This window comes from Lineus longissimus, chromosome 16 (assembly GCF_910592395.1).
Source record: "Lineus longissimus chromosome 16, tnLinLong1.2, whole genome shotgun sequence".
NCBI lineage: Eukaryota > Metazoa > Nemertea > Pilidiophora > Heteronemertea > Lineidae > Lineus > Lineus longissimus.
This window is the reverse complement of record NC_088323.1, coordinates 6086909-6104811: the sequence shown is the minus strand read 5'-3', so window position 1 is coordinate 6104811 and position 17903 is coordinate 6086909. Positions and strand designations below refer to the sequence as shown.

Sequence of the window (17903 nt, the reverse complement as noted above, 5' to 3'; positions counted from 1 at the left end):
TTCCGGTGGTAGAGAGAAGAAATGGTCAAAATACCACAGTCGATTATGATGATGATGATGATGATGATGATGGCAAAAAATTACATGAATGATATTAACTTCAATATCACAGCAAATTACCTCAATTTCCGATGAATATGTATGCCCCATCTTTGCTTCTTTCAATTACACCCTAATTAAAAAACGATCCGGAAAAATGTAATTCCTGAAATCCTTCTTCATGAGATATTCGCACAGAATGTCCAGCATCCCTGAATCATTGTTCATCTTGAGCCACTGAATACTACTGTGGTAAATTTCACGATTTACGTCATTACTTCATCCTCAGCGCTCCATCCCACCAGAGTGTGTCACAATCTAAGAATGAGCATTTTTACAGCCTACAAACTCAAAATGTCCTCAAATCTGTTCTCTCTGCTATTCATGATTTAGGTGTTGCACGTTATAAAGCCCATCACAACTTGAAACAGGTCATGAAACATCAATCACTGACCACAGAGTTTTAAAAATGTTGACATTTCGCTCAAGGAGGACACAATCCAAGTCACAAAATCAAAATCTTCAGAATGGCCTAAGAGTACTAGATATCCAAATCTCTATCCATCAAACTCATCTACGGTTCAAGTGTTTGACAAAATATAAAGCGGGTCAAACATTCTCTTTGAAAAATTGCAATTTCACAAAACGTGCCAATCATAGTCTGGAGAGTTTCATTTTTAAACGTCAATCAGTTGTTTTTTGTTCTTCAACCTATAATATGAGAAAAAACACTTATATTAATGGGCTCCATTAATTTTTAATAAATGTCAATAATGATCCCTTCATGCTAAAGTGTCAGTTTTTGGCCAATAAAAGGTCAAAACACTCGCTCCTATTTACAGTACAGGTCAGACATGCCTACTTTGCACATGGTGCCGTAGCCTGGGCTATGCTGCGTAACCTTTGCGTGAGCTGCAAGCAACATGCACGCATCTGTTGTACAGGAGGATTGGTGAATGCGTCACATGTTGCACACAACATACACACAACATTCACATCGATATAGATGCACCCAAGTATATTTGTGAGCTGAATGCAGCTTGCACGGCACCAAAGAATATGATGTGCAGAGCCTACGCCAAGCGGCTGGAGGGTCAGACAATTTTAACCCCTGTAACTGGAACTGTATTATCACGAATACTTGTTTGAATGCCCTGCGGCCAGGACAAGACACAATTGTTGCAGATTATAAGGGTATTATTCAGGAATCCATTAGTCTGATGAGAAAGTGCTATTGACAATGGAATTATATGTAGCGCGGCTAATGTGCGATGAAATTGTAACAAGATACATAATGCAAGATGATGGTAAATACTTTATACTAGTATGAGCATTAGCGACTAGAAGGGCATAGTTAACCCTCTGATATATGGGCAAAGTGGTCTAGAAGTTATGGTGCTTGACTGTTTATCCCAGCATCAGGTGCGACACCTGATGGAGACACTGGACCAGGGCCCTTGGGAACTTCGTCTCCAATTGACTATGAATGAGCAGTAAAAGCAAGAATTTTATTATCTGGTGCCTACGCCAGAGCAAGCAAATCTCTCAATATGTGTGAGTGGGAAAGGAGGGAAGGGATACCATCATTTCAAAACATAATGGAACGAAAGATCATCATGTTGTTTTTATCACTACAATCAATGGCTGAGGCCCACAACAGCACAGGTGCCAGACACTGATTTCAACTAATTTCAAACATCAATCTTTGCACTGCTCCACTTCAGGAACCCAACTGATCTTGACAGTAATGCCATGCTGATGAGCACAACCTTCTTATAACTTATCAATGGAATAACATGCATCCATTCGTTAGCAAGAGACCCAACTCAACTCAAAATACTCAGGAAACACCAAATTAGCTCAAGAACTATGCAACTGGATGCGACTTGGTGTTGAATTCCAATGAGATTAAAATGCAAATCCTTGAATAAATTTCTCATTACTTCAGGATTACTCTTGTAATTTTGCTGGAAGTTAAATCGCCAATCCCAGAGTTACTCTCCTTTACTCTATCTGAGATCTGATGAAGAAGGATAGTGAATTAGCAAGGCTCAAGAGGAAACCAAGTCTGTCAATAAAACAAGCCATGCGAGGATGCAAGGGGACTACATGCTTTTCCCTGCGAGACTTATTGCCCCCATACCAAAAGCCTGATAGGCTATTTTACAAGTCCATCCTATATTCTTCTCCGTCTCAGATCTACCCGCAATACCTATGCCACCACCCTTGCCCACTGTGCAATAAAACAGAAACTCAACCAGACAACAAAACAGAACAACAAGGCAATAAAATCCGGTACGCTGAACTTCAATTTGAAATTAAAAGTCATTTGGCAGATTAGGTAAAGACCAGCAGGATAAAAATAAAATCTCTGCTCCTCAAATTATCGAAGCTAAACCGCTCAGATAACTAATGAATTGATCTCATGAAACTGGTGGAAACCATAGTTACAGGAAAGGAAGCCTTTAAACTTGAATCGTTTATGAAGTGAACTGTGTGGATGTGGGTGGATTATATGGCTGATTTAAATCTAACGTTTTGGTGAGCACAGGCAAAATGAAGTTAATCATTAAGCAGTTTCATTCTAGCAATTGTGAGGTCTCCGCATGATTTAGTGTTATGAAATTGTGACCTTAAGAACCAGAAACACTGAGATCAGAAGAACAGGTCAATCCCGGTCTCCCTGATTGTGAAAAGGAGTAAACTACGTTGGTTGGGACACTTGTGTAAAATGGAACCAGCAAGGCTTCCCTGTCTTCTGATGGATAGACAACCAGAGAATGTTGGAGACAAACGATGAAGGGGATATTGCCGGACACGCTGGATGGATGAAGTAGCGTGCAATGCAGACAGCGCCGGAGTAGCAAGACAGTTGTTGACACAGACTGCTCAGGACCGTAACGCCTGGAGGGTTGTGATGGCAAAGCTGACATAGAAAAATGTCACGTTGCAGGAGTGAGTGAGTGAGTGAGTGGGTGGCAACAAGAAGACATGGTTCTTCTGTCAATATGTACCCCAAGGTGCTCCGTGAATAAGGCTGGCAGATTAGTGTCAGTGTCCAGGTGCTAAAGAAAAAATTGGGTTTGGTCAAACACAGCGAGAACCAGCTGGCATCATCAGACGGCAGGCCATAAGTTGGAACCCAGAAGGGAGACGTAGAATCCACAGCACCTGGAGATGATCCATGGAAAAAAGGATATGTCCTAGTTGCAGCCATCATGGAGGAAGATGGAGACAACAACGCAATACCATAGAAGGTAGAGGAAGCCAAGACAAGTAGATTATGTCAACCAGTAGGTCAATCAGTGCAAGTGTCACGATCTGCCTGGATCAGAAGCTGACCTAGAACCATCTATCCAGAGGTAGATCTCACCAATTACAGCCATCTCTATGGCATGAAGGATAAGTGAGTCAATAAGATCTATGGCATGAAGGGCAAGTGAGTCTATAAGATCTATGGCATGAAGGACAAGTGAGTCTATAAGATACCAAACATGTTTCCCATTGGCATCGACAGCAAAAGAAAGACTTGCCATAGCTTCACGATACAAGTCCATGAGGAAATAAGACATGCTGACCAAAGCCAAAACTCCAAATCTACGAGACCTTAAGCAGACCACCAGTCCCTATAAATTACCAAACTAACTTCCAATATGATCACCAACAAGATACTTGAACCATTTTATACAGTTTTCAATAGCAATATTCATTGGAGACACTCACTATCCCTTGAGAGAGGCAGTGATGCCAAACTCTGATATGTATCCGCACAATTTATTGGAACAGACAAGTCAAATGGAAATTTCTCTTCACTGTTAAGTACTTATTCCTAAAGCAATGTTCTCAAGGGAAAGACTGGTCTGCCTTCATTTCTGGATTGGTAGTACAGTGAAAAAACCCTTAACAGACACATCTCTATTAAGGACACCCTTTCTATTAAAACTTTCAGCGCCAGCCGACATGGATCTATGTCCATTTTTCTTGCCAACCCCCCTTTTAGAGATTAAAACAACACAAACTCATTCAATGCCTTAAACCAGTTGTAATGTAATTCTGATTTCGAAAGTTTGCATGAACTGATTTGTTTGACCAGTAAGGAGTAACCTAGGTGTTTAATTTACTTCAACTGTTGGTGCACATGATATATTGTCCAAGTTACGAGATGGACACCGGTCAGTTAAGTCAATTAACCAACGAGTGCACATTTGGCTGTTTTTCTTGTAATGCACACATTTCCCAATGCACCATCTTAGGCATTTGAAGGTCTGCCTTCAATACACATGATAAGAATAAGATCCTTAGTCAGCTGCTGGGAAACAGCTTCTTCCAAGTGTTCCAGCCACATCCTTTCTCTTCATCATGAACAAGCCATCATCACACAGACAGTCTGCCAAAACTATTGACAGCCTAAGACACTTGAAGTAATTCTTCTTCAAATATCTTACATGCACAACATATAGCGACATGTCCAAGTGCCAACTGAAGACTTCAACTTGTTCGATATTCTGTCAAGATTTTGACATCCTCATATTTTCAACATGCTAGTTAAAACATTGAATGGGAACTGGCAAGTACTGCCATGTGTGTCGGTATTTGAAAGATCTTCGAACCAGAGTACGTCTAAACTCCTCCTAAAATACATCTAAGTAAAGAGTGGATAACACAAATCTCAACAGTGATTTCCAGCGAGTTACAGTGCATCCCAAAAAGTACCAAACACAAAGCTGGCCATACACCACTCCACATCATGAAACCTGCCACACACGTACACCAAACTAAAAAGAGCCAACTTCCAAATCCGTTCCATACCCCCATCTTCAAACATTCTTTTGGCACAAACAGCTAAGGTAATGGATTCGAATCAAACGAAAACGGCAAAGAGAACCCATGTCATAAGAAAAAGAACGACTGATATTCAAATTGCATTTCTCCAAAAGGAATTGGCCTGCACTCCAACAACATTGGCCAGAAATCCGTTCTATGATAGCATCATTCCATTTAAAGATATTCCTTTTTTACGAAGAAAGGCAGTTAAGCTCATTTATTTTCCATTATTCCTGATGCATATCATCTCAGTATTGCAAATGTGCTTAGTTTTTTTTTAAAAAGCTACTTTATATGGCTATAATGGCTAAAAGATAGTGAGCTTGTAAAGAAGTTTTAGAGAAAAGTCCCCAATAACCCGGTGAGACACTGTAAACTAGGTAATTTTGGCAATTAGAGCGGCAAATGTGAATATTAAACTCACCAACTCTAATGCATTTATGTTTAATTCTAGCAGCAAACGCAGAATATGATCTAAAACAGCAATCATTCAATCTGATGCACAGTGTGGGGAATTCAATTTGATGAACATAAACCGGTATTTAATTTGATGCGCAAAACCAGTATTCAATCTGATTCACATAAGTTATTGTTATTAATCTGATACACCAGTACAACTGGTACCCTGAACATGATGAGCACCTCTAAAAAAATGTATGAATTCATGTCAATCAGTTCCAATTAATTCTACCTCACAGCTTGTCAACAGCATCTTCAACAAATTGATTCAGGTTTTTTCATATGGTAATGGAAATTGCTTCGTTCCACAGCACTGCAAACAAAACTCAAGCAATGCTTGAGGAGGTACGAGGCATTGCTGCTGGGTAGTGTTGTGGAAGCTACACTCTCAGAAATATTGCATTTTAAAAAACCTTTTGGCCAACATAAATCAATAGGGGATTTTCTTTACTTTGGAAAAACCTGAATGGTTCTTGAGATGTGCAAAAACCTCTGAAGGTTTTTCATTACACATGTTAAACTGAAAAACCTTTCGACGGTGCATATTTTTGTTGGCTGAAAAACCTTTAAATTTGTTTTAAAGGCTCAGGTTCTTCAGACTAACCAACTTGAGAAATGCACTTTCTCGAGGACAAAGAAGCTGTAGTTTTGCCAAGTACAACACGATTGCTCACCGAACAAAACTCGAGCACTCCAGAAGGAGGCGCAAGACATAGCCGCTGTGGAGTAATTCTTGGTAGTATGTATTACAGTAGCTGCCTTGCCATCATAGAATCAATATAATGTTGTCAGAGTTTTTCAAGACACCCTATTCCTGATAACTGAGATACAGCACGTTTTATCACACACCTTTTGAGACTGCATACAGTTTACACCATCTCAGTATCGATATGTGTCTCCATTTTACGAGCTCTCAAAGCTTAAAGTTATTCATTTAGACAATTTGGGGTTCAAGACGCTTTAGTAATCTTTATAGTTTCCATGGTTCTGTCACTCCATACCCGATAAAGTAGATTGGTATCTGTAAGGGGAGAACTGCAATGGTCTTTGTGAGGAACCGGCCAGCTGGTGAGCCAAGAGGATAGAAAATAGATGCTAGATTAAGTATCTGAGATGATATCGGTTATTAACTCCTTGAGGTCTGCTGAACCTTTTGTCATCAGACAATCTGTCAGTGATAGAAGAAGATCAATAAAACACAAACTTCATCACTTTCCTTCCTCCAAAAGCATTACATTCAATCTGTTGGAGAGTGAAGAAGATCATACAACACAAACTTGACCACATTCAAAGTTTCTTAAATCGACAATACATCAAATGCACAGCACAGCATGGTCAGCCCAGGATGAAACTAATCCTAAAATAACCCAGGAGGTCCCCTTTGCAATTAATTTCACAAATTGGGCTCCACGGACTTGATTGGCATGAACAGATAAAGACCAAGAAGATGAAAGTTTCTCAATAATTTTTCCACAGACAGGCAACTTACGTGAAATGCTCATATCATGTCTACAAGCTCAAGGGAGACGTCTTTTTTCTTATAGCGTCAAAAATGATTTTTGACATGCAATCTTTCAGAGAAATTAGTTGTAAGAAATTTATAGCGTTTAATTTTTTTTCTAATCGTGCCAGGATAATGAGCAATTCAATACTTGTTTTAGCTCAGGGCCAAGTTTGTTAATGTTACTGCCGAAGTTCACTATCAATTTTAATCATGAGAGAGATGAATGTCAATGTTTTAAACTCTCAGAAATATAGGTTTCTTAGCTTTTGAAAAACCTTCAACTGTTTTTCAGCCGACCCAAATATGCACCTCGTGGAGGTTTTTAAACCTTTAGATGTTGTGCACATGTGAAAAATCTTTAGAGGATCAACTAGTAACTTAAAACAAAGAAACTTGAAGGATTTATTTTTCATGACAAACAGAAATAAGAAAAAGATATACTCCCTGAACACTACACGCAAGCACATCCACAGTGGTTACTGCTGCTAACAAGGCCAACAATAATCCTCTCCTTAGTATCTCACAAGGATATGACATACGTCAATGTCATGGCAACAAGGAACTACATTTGACACAAAGTTTGAAGTCTTGGGGCAAATGTGCACTATCATGTGTCAGAAATTGAAATATGAGCAACTGTGATGGTGGGGTTTTATTTGCTGAAGAAGCTGGATGCAGGAGATGTTCTTAAAGAAGGCTCATGAAGGGTTGTTGCTAGAGTTTCCATGAGAAATATTTCGAGGGTTCTTCCCTACGATTAGTGACCCTGTGTTAAGGAACTTTCTAATTTCTTTGGGGAAGGAGGGTGTTTCTGAGTTCAAAAGTCTTGCATCTTTTCAGCATACCCAAACGGTCTATCATATACACAGAACCATGTTCCGATTGATGCCCGTGTTCGTAACACAATTCCTCGCCAAAAACATATCCAGCAAAAACAAGCATCCGCTCATCGCCTATCACACAAAGCCACGGTATCTAATTGCAAAACGGATCTCTTTGACACCCGCTATGCAAACCCAATTTTTTCCTCCCTTTGATTATCAACCCAGCTAGGAACTGTTGATGCCACTTGAATCTTGGGAGTTTTTTCCTCATCCCAGCAAGAAATTTCCAATACTAACACCAGAGATGATCCTTGGCACCCCAGTACCAGCATGGAATTTCCAATACACCAGAGATGCAATTTCAACACTGACATTGGTTTGGGTTTGGGAGACAATTGACAGTTTTGGATAGTGTCAGCATCAGTCCATATTTATCAAAAGATTGCAATAGCCGCAGTTATTTTGTTCATCATGATAATATGGTACCAAAAATTTAAAGGAGTGGGCAACTTTTTACTACAATATTTTTGTTCTTCTTTGGCTTCATTAATAAACTTTTTTTCTGCAAGCGTTTCATCCGAGACACTAAAGTCTGTTTCCGCAGTAAATCTCCACATCCTTCTGGACTGGTGTTCAAAAACTACTCGGCCAATATCTTCAATGTTTGTTTTTTCTAATTTCGGGAACAAAGACAATTTTCACATTTCAGTAGGTGGTGCGGATTTTCACTGGGGTATGTGTCAAAATGACGATCAAAACTCGGACAAAATTGATGTGCCATGTCCCTGTCACAACAATGCAACACCTAAGCCACCATCAACACCAGAGATATGGACTTCCAGCTTATGATTTTTAGCTTTTATATGGCTTCCCACAAGCAACAGATGAAGGCCCACCAAGGACGCTGTCAATCAACTTGCCAATCGACTGCATGGATGTCATGACAAGTCACCCCTAAACATGCTAAATGATCAATAGCACTGACATAAAGGTTAAAGGGCATCACTGCTACATGAACTCAATGTTGTCATTTCGTCAATGATGTTGACGTCTGTTGATGTCTGATGTCTTCAATGATGTCATCTTGTCAATGATCACTTCAATGATGTTGGAACAACACAGTTATTCCAACATCATTGAAAAACTTTCTCGATTCCCAAGACAGACCAGTTCAGTAAGTTCGAAATCCTGCCTGATTCTCAGCAAGCCAGGGCATTGATATTCCAGGGTGAAATCAATAGCATTCAGATACAAGGTCAAGGGAGTTAATACACAGCATCATATGCAGATCAATCATTATTATTCTCTTTCATGATATTCATGAGAATATCACAGTCTTTTATTGGTATAGATTATCGGTGTGGGTGCAGGAGGAATCGCTTAAGCATGGATGGAATCCACATTGTGATGTTACTCTCTCTAACAGTAGTCACTCAGCACCAAATAGGTAACCGTCACAGCAATACCGGGCTCAAAGCGCTTCGCATTATTACCCTGCCGAATTGGCCTGTTTATGTACAATCACGGATGAAGCTTTATCATGGTCCATCATATTCCATTCTTTCCATTCAATCCATCATTTTGATGAAGCCATGAACAACTGATACAGGCAGAGAATTCAAGAGTTTGTGATTGTAAACAGACAATGAGAGGTAAAACTAGAAAGGAACAGCAACAATGGCAGTCACTGAAATAAGGATAGAATTCATATTGCCAATGTTGCAGTTTGCTCCCAGAAGGCTCAAGGTTCCTGAATATATCAATGTCTTGTGAACTTATCCAATGTCTTGTGAACTTATCCCAAGACAGGATGCCAAAATATCGGGTTAAAATCAAATATCCGTTCAATTAGTCTTGTGTATCAGTCAACCTCGGTAGTAATAAATTATTCGATGAACCATATCATAACAGACCGTGTTATTGGACGTGTTAGTACGATAACATCAGACTCATTAGTTCTCTTCGATAAATATTGGCAATATTCTTACGACAGAGTTGGTTGGTTCTGTACCACAGCTTGCGAAAAAGAGGGGACATAAAAAAACGTTTCATTTTCTCTCAAACAATCTCAGTTACCTCTCAGCATCGAGTTTTGCACCAGATTCAAACGGTAGATATCGGTTTATTCATTTTCTTCAAGCATCGATGCATCTAATATTATTGCATCCATGCATCTATAAGGATGCTCCCAGTGTAATAAATCATTTGGAATCAATTGACGTTGTGCTACTGTGGTGAATATCATTTCAGATGAAACCACATTGCTTTGAGTTGATATGAATGTATACCATTCCCCAGAGACCCCTGCAAATTATTGGTGGAATTGTCACTGAGTCAAGGAATTGTCACTGAGTCATCTAGTGGTATAAGATATATACAAGGCTAAATCAATTGATCAACAACATTATGCATGCTTTCATGCTCTTGTACATGTATACTCCTTAAAGGGAGACCTAAGTCAGGAGTCATGTAGGTCAGAATCAAACACAACAGAGGCCCATAACTGTGCATACTACTCACCAGATGAAGACCTGACAATTTGGCCCTCTTGCTCTAGTCAAAAGCCCCTCTTCCATTATCAAAATCAGCACATGGTTCATCAAAGTCGCAGAACATGATGGGTAACATTGTTTGCAACCCATCATGCAATATTCTTAACGTCCCTGCAACCACAAGCATATTGAAATGACTGCATGGGTTCGGTTGAAATTTCCTTCAGGAGGAAAACTTCTACTTTGCCATATCGAAATTGCCAACGGCAAGCAGGGTGACCCGATGATGATGTCACTTTGATTAAGTGGCCTCTGGTGGTTCACTACTCATTAATAAATGTCCCTGCACCACTTTCTGCCGATTAGTCATGTAAAATAAAATATGGAAACGGCCTTAGGCTTCTGCATGAGTGCTCTAAGGCAGTAATGCATGTCACTTCCGTTTCCTTGTGACACTTGTAGGCCCAGTAGCACTCCAGGTGGTGCTCGTTCGTTGAATCATGTTCCTCAGCTTTTTTTCTGTCCCCAGGTTTGCTAACAAAGAAACACACTGCTAAAATGTAGGCTCTGTATTACGAGACCACACATTCCTTGGCTGGGTCTATCAATAGAAGAAGTTATGATATTCTTTTAATGTTATCACTTCGGGATATATTGACAAAAAACATCAACAGTAAATGTGACCAAATTGATTTTGACCAGATCAGGTATATCAGATTCCCAGAAATAGTTCATAATTGTATTGATGTTATTGATAGGTGCTTGCTGCAGGCTTTTGCGGAAGTTGGGAGTCGATATAAACTGGATCATTGATTGTCAAGGCCAACTGTCACAAGAGAGAGCTTCAGGGTGTTTTTACTCGATTCCTGCCTATCTCTCTCAATGCAATAAATCACACCGGGATACATTCCGCAGGGCTGTATTTAACTTTGGGGGAGGGGCAATAGGCTGTCCGGGTAGAGGGGAGGAAAGATCACCACATTCTTCACAAATCTGCTTTAAAAAGATGTCAGAGAAGTCATGAGAGAAGTGGCTTCTCCACACTTGGCAATGTTCTGTTGGTGTTCTTTTCCGCAAGCCAAATTTTAATAGGGCCATGCTTTCTTCTCTGAACATGTCGATTCATTGCAGCAAACTAAAGAAATGTCACTCTAGAAACCACTCTCTGCTCTTGTCATGTATCGTCAACATTCCATCCACTCAGGCTGGCAGCAACTTTGAGAGGCAAAGCGAATCAATCCTAACAAAGTCAGTAACTGTCATGTACTTAAAAAACATCATCCCATTTATCTTGTAACCCTGACATTGATTCAGGCATTGATCCGTTGGGTGCTGTTTGACATTGGTCCTTTCTGTGAATGGTTTGAGATAAAGCATTTACATATATTAGCCTCCCAGTCGACAATTTTTTATTACAAAATTGAAAATCAATCACCAAAGCATGCAAAATCTCTTGTCAGGTCAGTAAATGTAAATTAAGTTGGAAAAATCCAATTCCTCAACTGTTGGTCTTGACATTGATCTAAGTATATCGATTGTAATTGTTCCTCTCCGAAAGATTTGATGCAAAATACTACACTCAGTAGCTGGACAATTTCGGGAAACCAATTACCACATCATAATTTCCCACCAAGCAAGTCAACTAGTGTATTATCCTAAAAAAACCCCAGTTATTTATGTCATTATCTGCTAGCCTTGACACCGATTGATTTAAGCACTGATCGATCCTTGTTCCTGCGTTGGCTGACATTACACATTCCTTTCTACTGGAAACCGCTTGAGGCAATACATGTATTGTCAATAGAATTGATACTCTTATGATGATAATAGGGTACATGGAACTCTTAGGGAGATACTTGTAGCTGTAAGATTACGCTAGTGTTTTGTGTTAAAGGGGAATGCCGTTTGTTTTCAATCGTTGGTAAGGAAACATGATTCCTTCTTCATGTGATTTTTTATGGCACACCTGAAGAAGGAGACCCAAGAATGGGCTAATCAGGAAGGAGATTTTTCAATCTTCGTTCTTTCCCTAAAAGGGTTAACGTAAACTGTAACTAATGCCCACTGCCTAGCTCCAATGATCTAGTGTAACACTTAAGGATGAGTCAATCATTTTGCATGTAATTGACGCTGCAGCCCTGGGCAATTTACAAGACATGCAAATGCAAAGTGCTGATTCAGCATTTTAAGATCCGCCGATATTGAGATGAGCTTCCTTGAATGTTTGAGGGATTATCCTGAAGGAATGGGGTGAATGGACAAGTCGGGGAGAAGGTTTTATATGCAGGGTGCTCAGATGGATACGTTTGACAAATAATGACAAATTTGAATTGAAGGTGAAGCAACATCGGTATATAAAGAAGGTGACTTCACCAGTTTTCAGTGTTACAGTGACTTCGTGAAGGTGCAACATTCCTCTGTACATTTTCACACACAGAATTTCTTTCTTCGAGGATTTAAATCGTTTTTTCTGGAGATTAAAAACAGAGGTACGTGACATAGCAGACAGTCACCACCTGAAGAAATGCAGAGGGTTTTAGTTCCATGTCTCAGTAAACTTCAATTACCAGATTCCCCTTAAGATTCCTTGTACCTGCACAGTATGCCTCACAGTGGTTGAATATAATGTTTAGTACCCTGTGATATCTCAACACTGACCAGTAACTGCTGGGCCATAACTGCCAAAAATTTCTGTCAAGTACACTACAGGGTTTGTCCCTTCATTTGATTTCTTTGCCTTCCCCAAATCAGAGCCAGTGCAATGATTTGACTTAACTGATGCAGAATTATTACTTTGCCAACAATCAATATCGATATTTATCATGTAAATATTTATCATGTAAATATAAGTAAATATCAGTATCGATATTTATCATGAAAGACAGCTGAAGACCATTTTCATAAAAATGATCTAAAGACCATCACACTTTTTAAAAACTCCAAATCAATAAAAATCGATTTCTTCACTAGATCTCATTCAAAAGCATATTTCATGGATTTCAAATATTGATTTTTCTATCAAACAACAGTAAAAAGAGATTGCGAGGGTATTTTTTGTGTTAATTAGAAGTTCAAATTACACTTTCTGACTTAATAAATTCAGCCTTGGGCTATTTGCAGATAATTATTGGCATGACAGAAACGGAATAAAAAAGGTGGGTTGAGCAGCGTCTCATATTTATTTGTGCCTGTGTTTTTAAAGAATAAACCAGCAAGCAGAGACACTTCATGTTCCTCAAGAGTGTTCAAAAAATAGAATAAAACAATCTTCGTTCAATATAAAGCGCATTATCGTGACATAGATTGGTCTAATGTCATGACTGTGCGAAAGCAAAAGGTGCAAAACTTTCAATGCTCAGAGAACCCGACAATTCATTTGAGCATCATCATGCATAAAAATGCAAAAATCGATTAAAAAATTTTCAAATGAGTGCATTGAAAGCCATGGGGCATTGGAGGCAAATGTCATATGTTGACGATGCATTTCATCTATATTGCTACTGATATGGATTATTAATTCAACATATCACGTAGTAGTTCCTGATGGGTATATTATTTACAGGTTACTAAGTGGAGACAAGTTATCTGTATGTCAAATGTCAAATAACTTTTCTCTGTTTGAACATACTCTGATGTTTAACAAGAAAATGTGTTTTAATGTCAAATCACTTCTCCATTGTTCGAACAAACTCTAATATTTAAAGAGAAGATGCGTTTTATTGTTGCTATTATGCCTCTATTGATTATGGAATCGATATTTCGTTGGGAGGTGACATTCAGCTGATGTAGTAGACCAAAGGTAAATGCCATACCAGTCAAGAAGTCAAAAACCTCCACTGGAGCCGGTAAACCCAGTCTGGCAATTGCCCCAGCAGCAAATTGCTCCCGAGCTGTAAACAGCTCCAAGGCCAGAGCCTACTTCAAAGTTCTTGGCGTTAAATAACTGGAAGTATCACTCCTGCTGGATAGGAAGTCTGGTATACATCTCAATCTGGCTGGACAGAAGCAAAATGGGGTCAGGTGTATTCCTCAAAGGACGCAGAGACAAAACAGCAGTGATCCTGCCGAAAGTCGAACACATGACCTCCTGATTATGAGCCAGGAGCTCCAACCACAAGAGATCATGATCATGGCACCTCAAATCACTCATTTGCAGAGCACATAAGTTCATTTGAGAGCCAACTCAATTGTCACGCAATAAAAGCTCCTAAAGGCAAACACGGAAGGAGGAGATTCTCCATCTGAATGATATTCTTATCACCTGTAACCAAAAATAGGAAATCTATCCATCCGCTCTAAATTATGCATGGCAATCCAATGAAAACAAAATCACATCCACGTTATCATGGAAAACTATTCCATGCACTGAATGGATAAACGAAATCAGTTACCAAAGCAACCTATCATCGTGAACAGAACTTATGAACATGACAAGCCTGAATGAAATTCAGAATCAGTCACGAAAGCAATCCCTCATACTGTACAGCCTGTAAGAAATTCCAAATCAGCAACTCAAAAAATTCAATCGAAATGATAGGAGTCATGCAAGAGCATCCAAAACACCATCATCAAAATTATGAATTTGTACAGAGGACTTGAAAGAAAACTGCAGAAATGGAAACAGTGATAGCATCTTTGAAGTTGATATTTCATAAGTGAATAAATTGAATATAGAGCTTGTTATTTTATTTGCCTTACTACTGCATCAAATTGCAACTGTCAAGATGCTGATAATCAACACAAATAAAAGAAATATTTCACTTCGAAATAAAACACACAGTAACACTACAACTATACCACTCAATGTATCCAAGGAGTGCTGATATCCGCCTAGTGCAAAAGTAAAAATGCACATCAATTTTAATCCACCACAATAAAATTTATTTAAGTTAGACTTCAAGAGAGCAGACTATTCCAAAATTCGAAAACACTTCATACGTAAATTACAATATTCACAGCAGTTGCGTATAAAAATCCTCGAAAACATGCTGCACTCTTTAATCCTTTGCAGGTGTATATCTGAGAATATCCAATAAACCTTCCACAGTTAGATCCAACACCAAAATACAATGCTACATATCGTCATTCGACAAACAGATAGCGTACATCCAAGAATTGTCATGCTACATCCACGAGGAATCCACGAGATAGCGACCGTCAATCCACAATACGATCTGCCGCATGCTCAAGCCATGCTAACCAGCTGTCCGTCTTCTGTTACCGCTAGGTGACACATAGCACGTGCTAAATATAGAGGCGGTGATGTCATCGTAACGCGGCGAAGCCATGTGCGATATTCTTCGTACCCTTGAGATGAGCAATCAATAATATGAAGCGGGAAATTTTACCCCTTCCGTTCTGATGATGTAATCTAAGGAGACAAGCAACGGACATCACGGTAGTTAAGCGGAAATACCGTTTGGATTATGTGATTCTAAGCCTATCTGTTCTGCAAGGCCAAGTCAAAATAAAACACTGTTTCTTGTCCAAATCTGTCTCAAGATCGGACAGGGGGCACTTTTTATTGTTATTTTCTCCAAATGATTGACCACAGACCTGATAAAGCTGGAAAACCAGAGCAATGTTGATGGCAAGGCCATCTCAAATCTCCCCACTTTTGATAGGCAGGAACGTTGAGGTGGATAAAATTCTATGATGGGTGCATTGTAATGCTGTGGGCGTGTGTGATGGTAAAGGTGTTTTGCAGTTTCCAGTATTTTATGGTCATATAAAATCAGATGATGCTGAACTTTTCTGTTCAGCAAAGCAAGAAAAATGCAAAATTTCAAGCCGAAAACTCAATAGAAGCATTCTTGTAAGAAGTTACCATCACCATTCGCCAATGCTGATGTGCAATTGTCACAGCACACTGCAACGGCGATGCCACGCCGTGCAGATACCGCCAATATAAAATCAATATTCTCAATGTGAAGGTGTGCTGCTGCTTCTGCTGGTGATGATGTAATCTTATAAGAAGGCCGTAAGGATTACAAGCCATATTAGCGGCCAGTACGATGCTGTTTAACGGGAAGATGAAAATCGCTCCAAAGGCCAATAGTGGCCACTGACGAGGTCTCATGAAACCCAGTCAAAACACCAAAAGGGACACTTCCCATAAGGGCCCCCTACCTAGCTTTAGTATTCATCCCCCCCCTCCATATTTGTCTGATATTGCCCCTTACATTGCACTATGGCTTACTATGCTGCATTAAAGGAAGATTCCTTTCTAGTCATTCTGCTCAAAGCCCTGCAACTATACATCATGTTAACAGGATATTTCCCTCTTCAATGCAGTTTTCCAAAATGACCCAGCTCAAAAAGCCCTTGACAAGCCCTGTAAAATATTTGAAGAACATGGCAGAAACATGTAGATTGAAGACTACAACACCAATCTCAAGGGACCTAAGTTATGTTTCATCGGCAATTTGATATGATTCAGAGAGATCAGAATCACTCTATAACGACTATGAAGAAAAACCTACACAGAAGCAGCACAGTGCATAGGGACCCATATAAATTTGCTCACCAGACAACTTTGATTTAATGTTCGCTCATGTCAAAATTAATCGATGCCATTTTTTATGATTGAAGGTCACAGATCATGTCGTGAAATTGCATATTTTAAAATCCCTGGGGACCTGATGTATTTCGATGATGAATGGCTGGCAATGGATCTGATGCCAGATTGACTAATTGTGAAGCATCGGATTATAGAATTGTTTTTGCGCAGCAGAGCTGTGGCTGAAATGTCCTTTGGATTGCAGAGTGTGCTGTGGCTGAAGTGTTTGTTGGATTGCAGAGAGCCACGGCTTAAGTGTGCTGTGGCTGAAGTGTTCTTTGGATTGCAGAGAGCCACGGCTTAAGTGTGCTGTGGCTGAAATGTTCTTTGGATTGCAGAGAGCCATGGCTTAAGTGTGCTGTGGCTGAAGTGTTTGTTGGATTGCAGAGAGCCACGGCTTAAGTGTGCTGTGGCTGAAGTGTTCTTTGGATTGTTGAGAGCCATGGTCAAAGTGTACTTTGTCTTGTAGAGAGCTGTGGCTCTCATAATGCAAAAACCCTCAGCAAAGTGCCTTTGGTTTGGACATGTTGGCCAACATTTCAGCTCCATCCTTGTAGCTAGATAGTCAGACAACCAATACCTCCATTGCATATCAATTCCTTAAACAAACATCCCTGGATTTGATCTGTAACCTTTCATTGATGTAGCTAGAGAATATGCAGCACTTAATCACACCACACCACTACTCAACCCATATCATTTGCCAATAACCAGGCCTTAAAGACCTACACCGTTCATAAAAAATTCTAAATTCGTATTTAGAGTTTAGAATTTTCAATTATGTAAATATGTACGAAGTCGAAACTTCAACATTGCCGTTGTGTAGACAGATATACCATTCTATACATACCAAGTTTCAGCACAGTTACATTCAAAATAACTGCACCACATCATTGTGTATAACTGCATTTCTATTTTCCTGAGCCACAATTAAATACGAATGGCGCACCCCTTTAAGAATACTTCACCAAATGAATTTGCTAGTTCATACCACCTCCTTCAAGTGCATGACAACATCAACAGTCACATTCTCCAATGAATATTTAACCGATATTAGACGATATGAATATTCGGTCCAAGTATATATTTTTCATTTGCATCATGTTGCATTGAGGAGCTTGGATAAAAAGTCAGTTTCTGGTGCCATATCCAACCATCCAACGCAGAATATGAATATCTACTGACAAAATTAATCTAAAAAA

General features: G+C 39.4%; 1 protein-coding gene across 5 annotated transcripts in view; it reads right to left on the bottom strand.

The window, feature by feature from the left end:
- The window catches only part of LOC135500188 (uncharacterized), a 161003-nt gene that overhangs the window by 118599 nt on the left and 24501 nt on the right, over positions 1-17903 (bottom strand). For 4 of the 5 annotated variants that reach the window (XM_064791434.1, XM_064791435.1, XM_064791436.1 and 1 more), the window contains exon 1: positions 121-507. The exons of the other annotated variant lie outside the window; for it this stretch is intronic. In XM_064791434.1, coding sequence (XP_064647504.1) covers positions 121-150 — 30 coding nt within the window. In that variant the 5' untranslated portion in view covers positions 151-507. Of the gene's footprint in view, positions 1-120; positions 508-17903 lie in introns of those variants that run through there. 5 annotated transcript variants of the gene reach the window in all.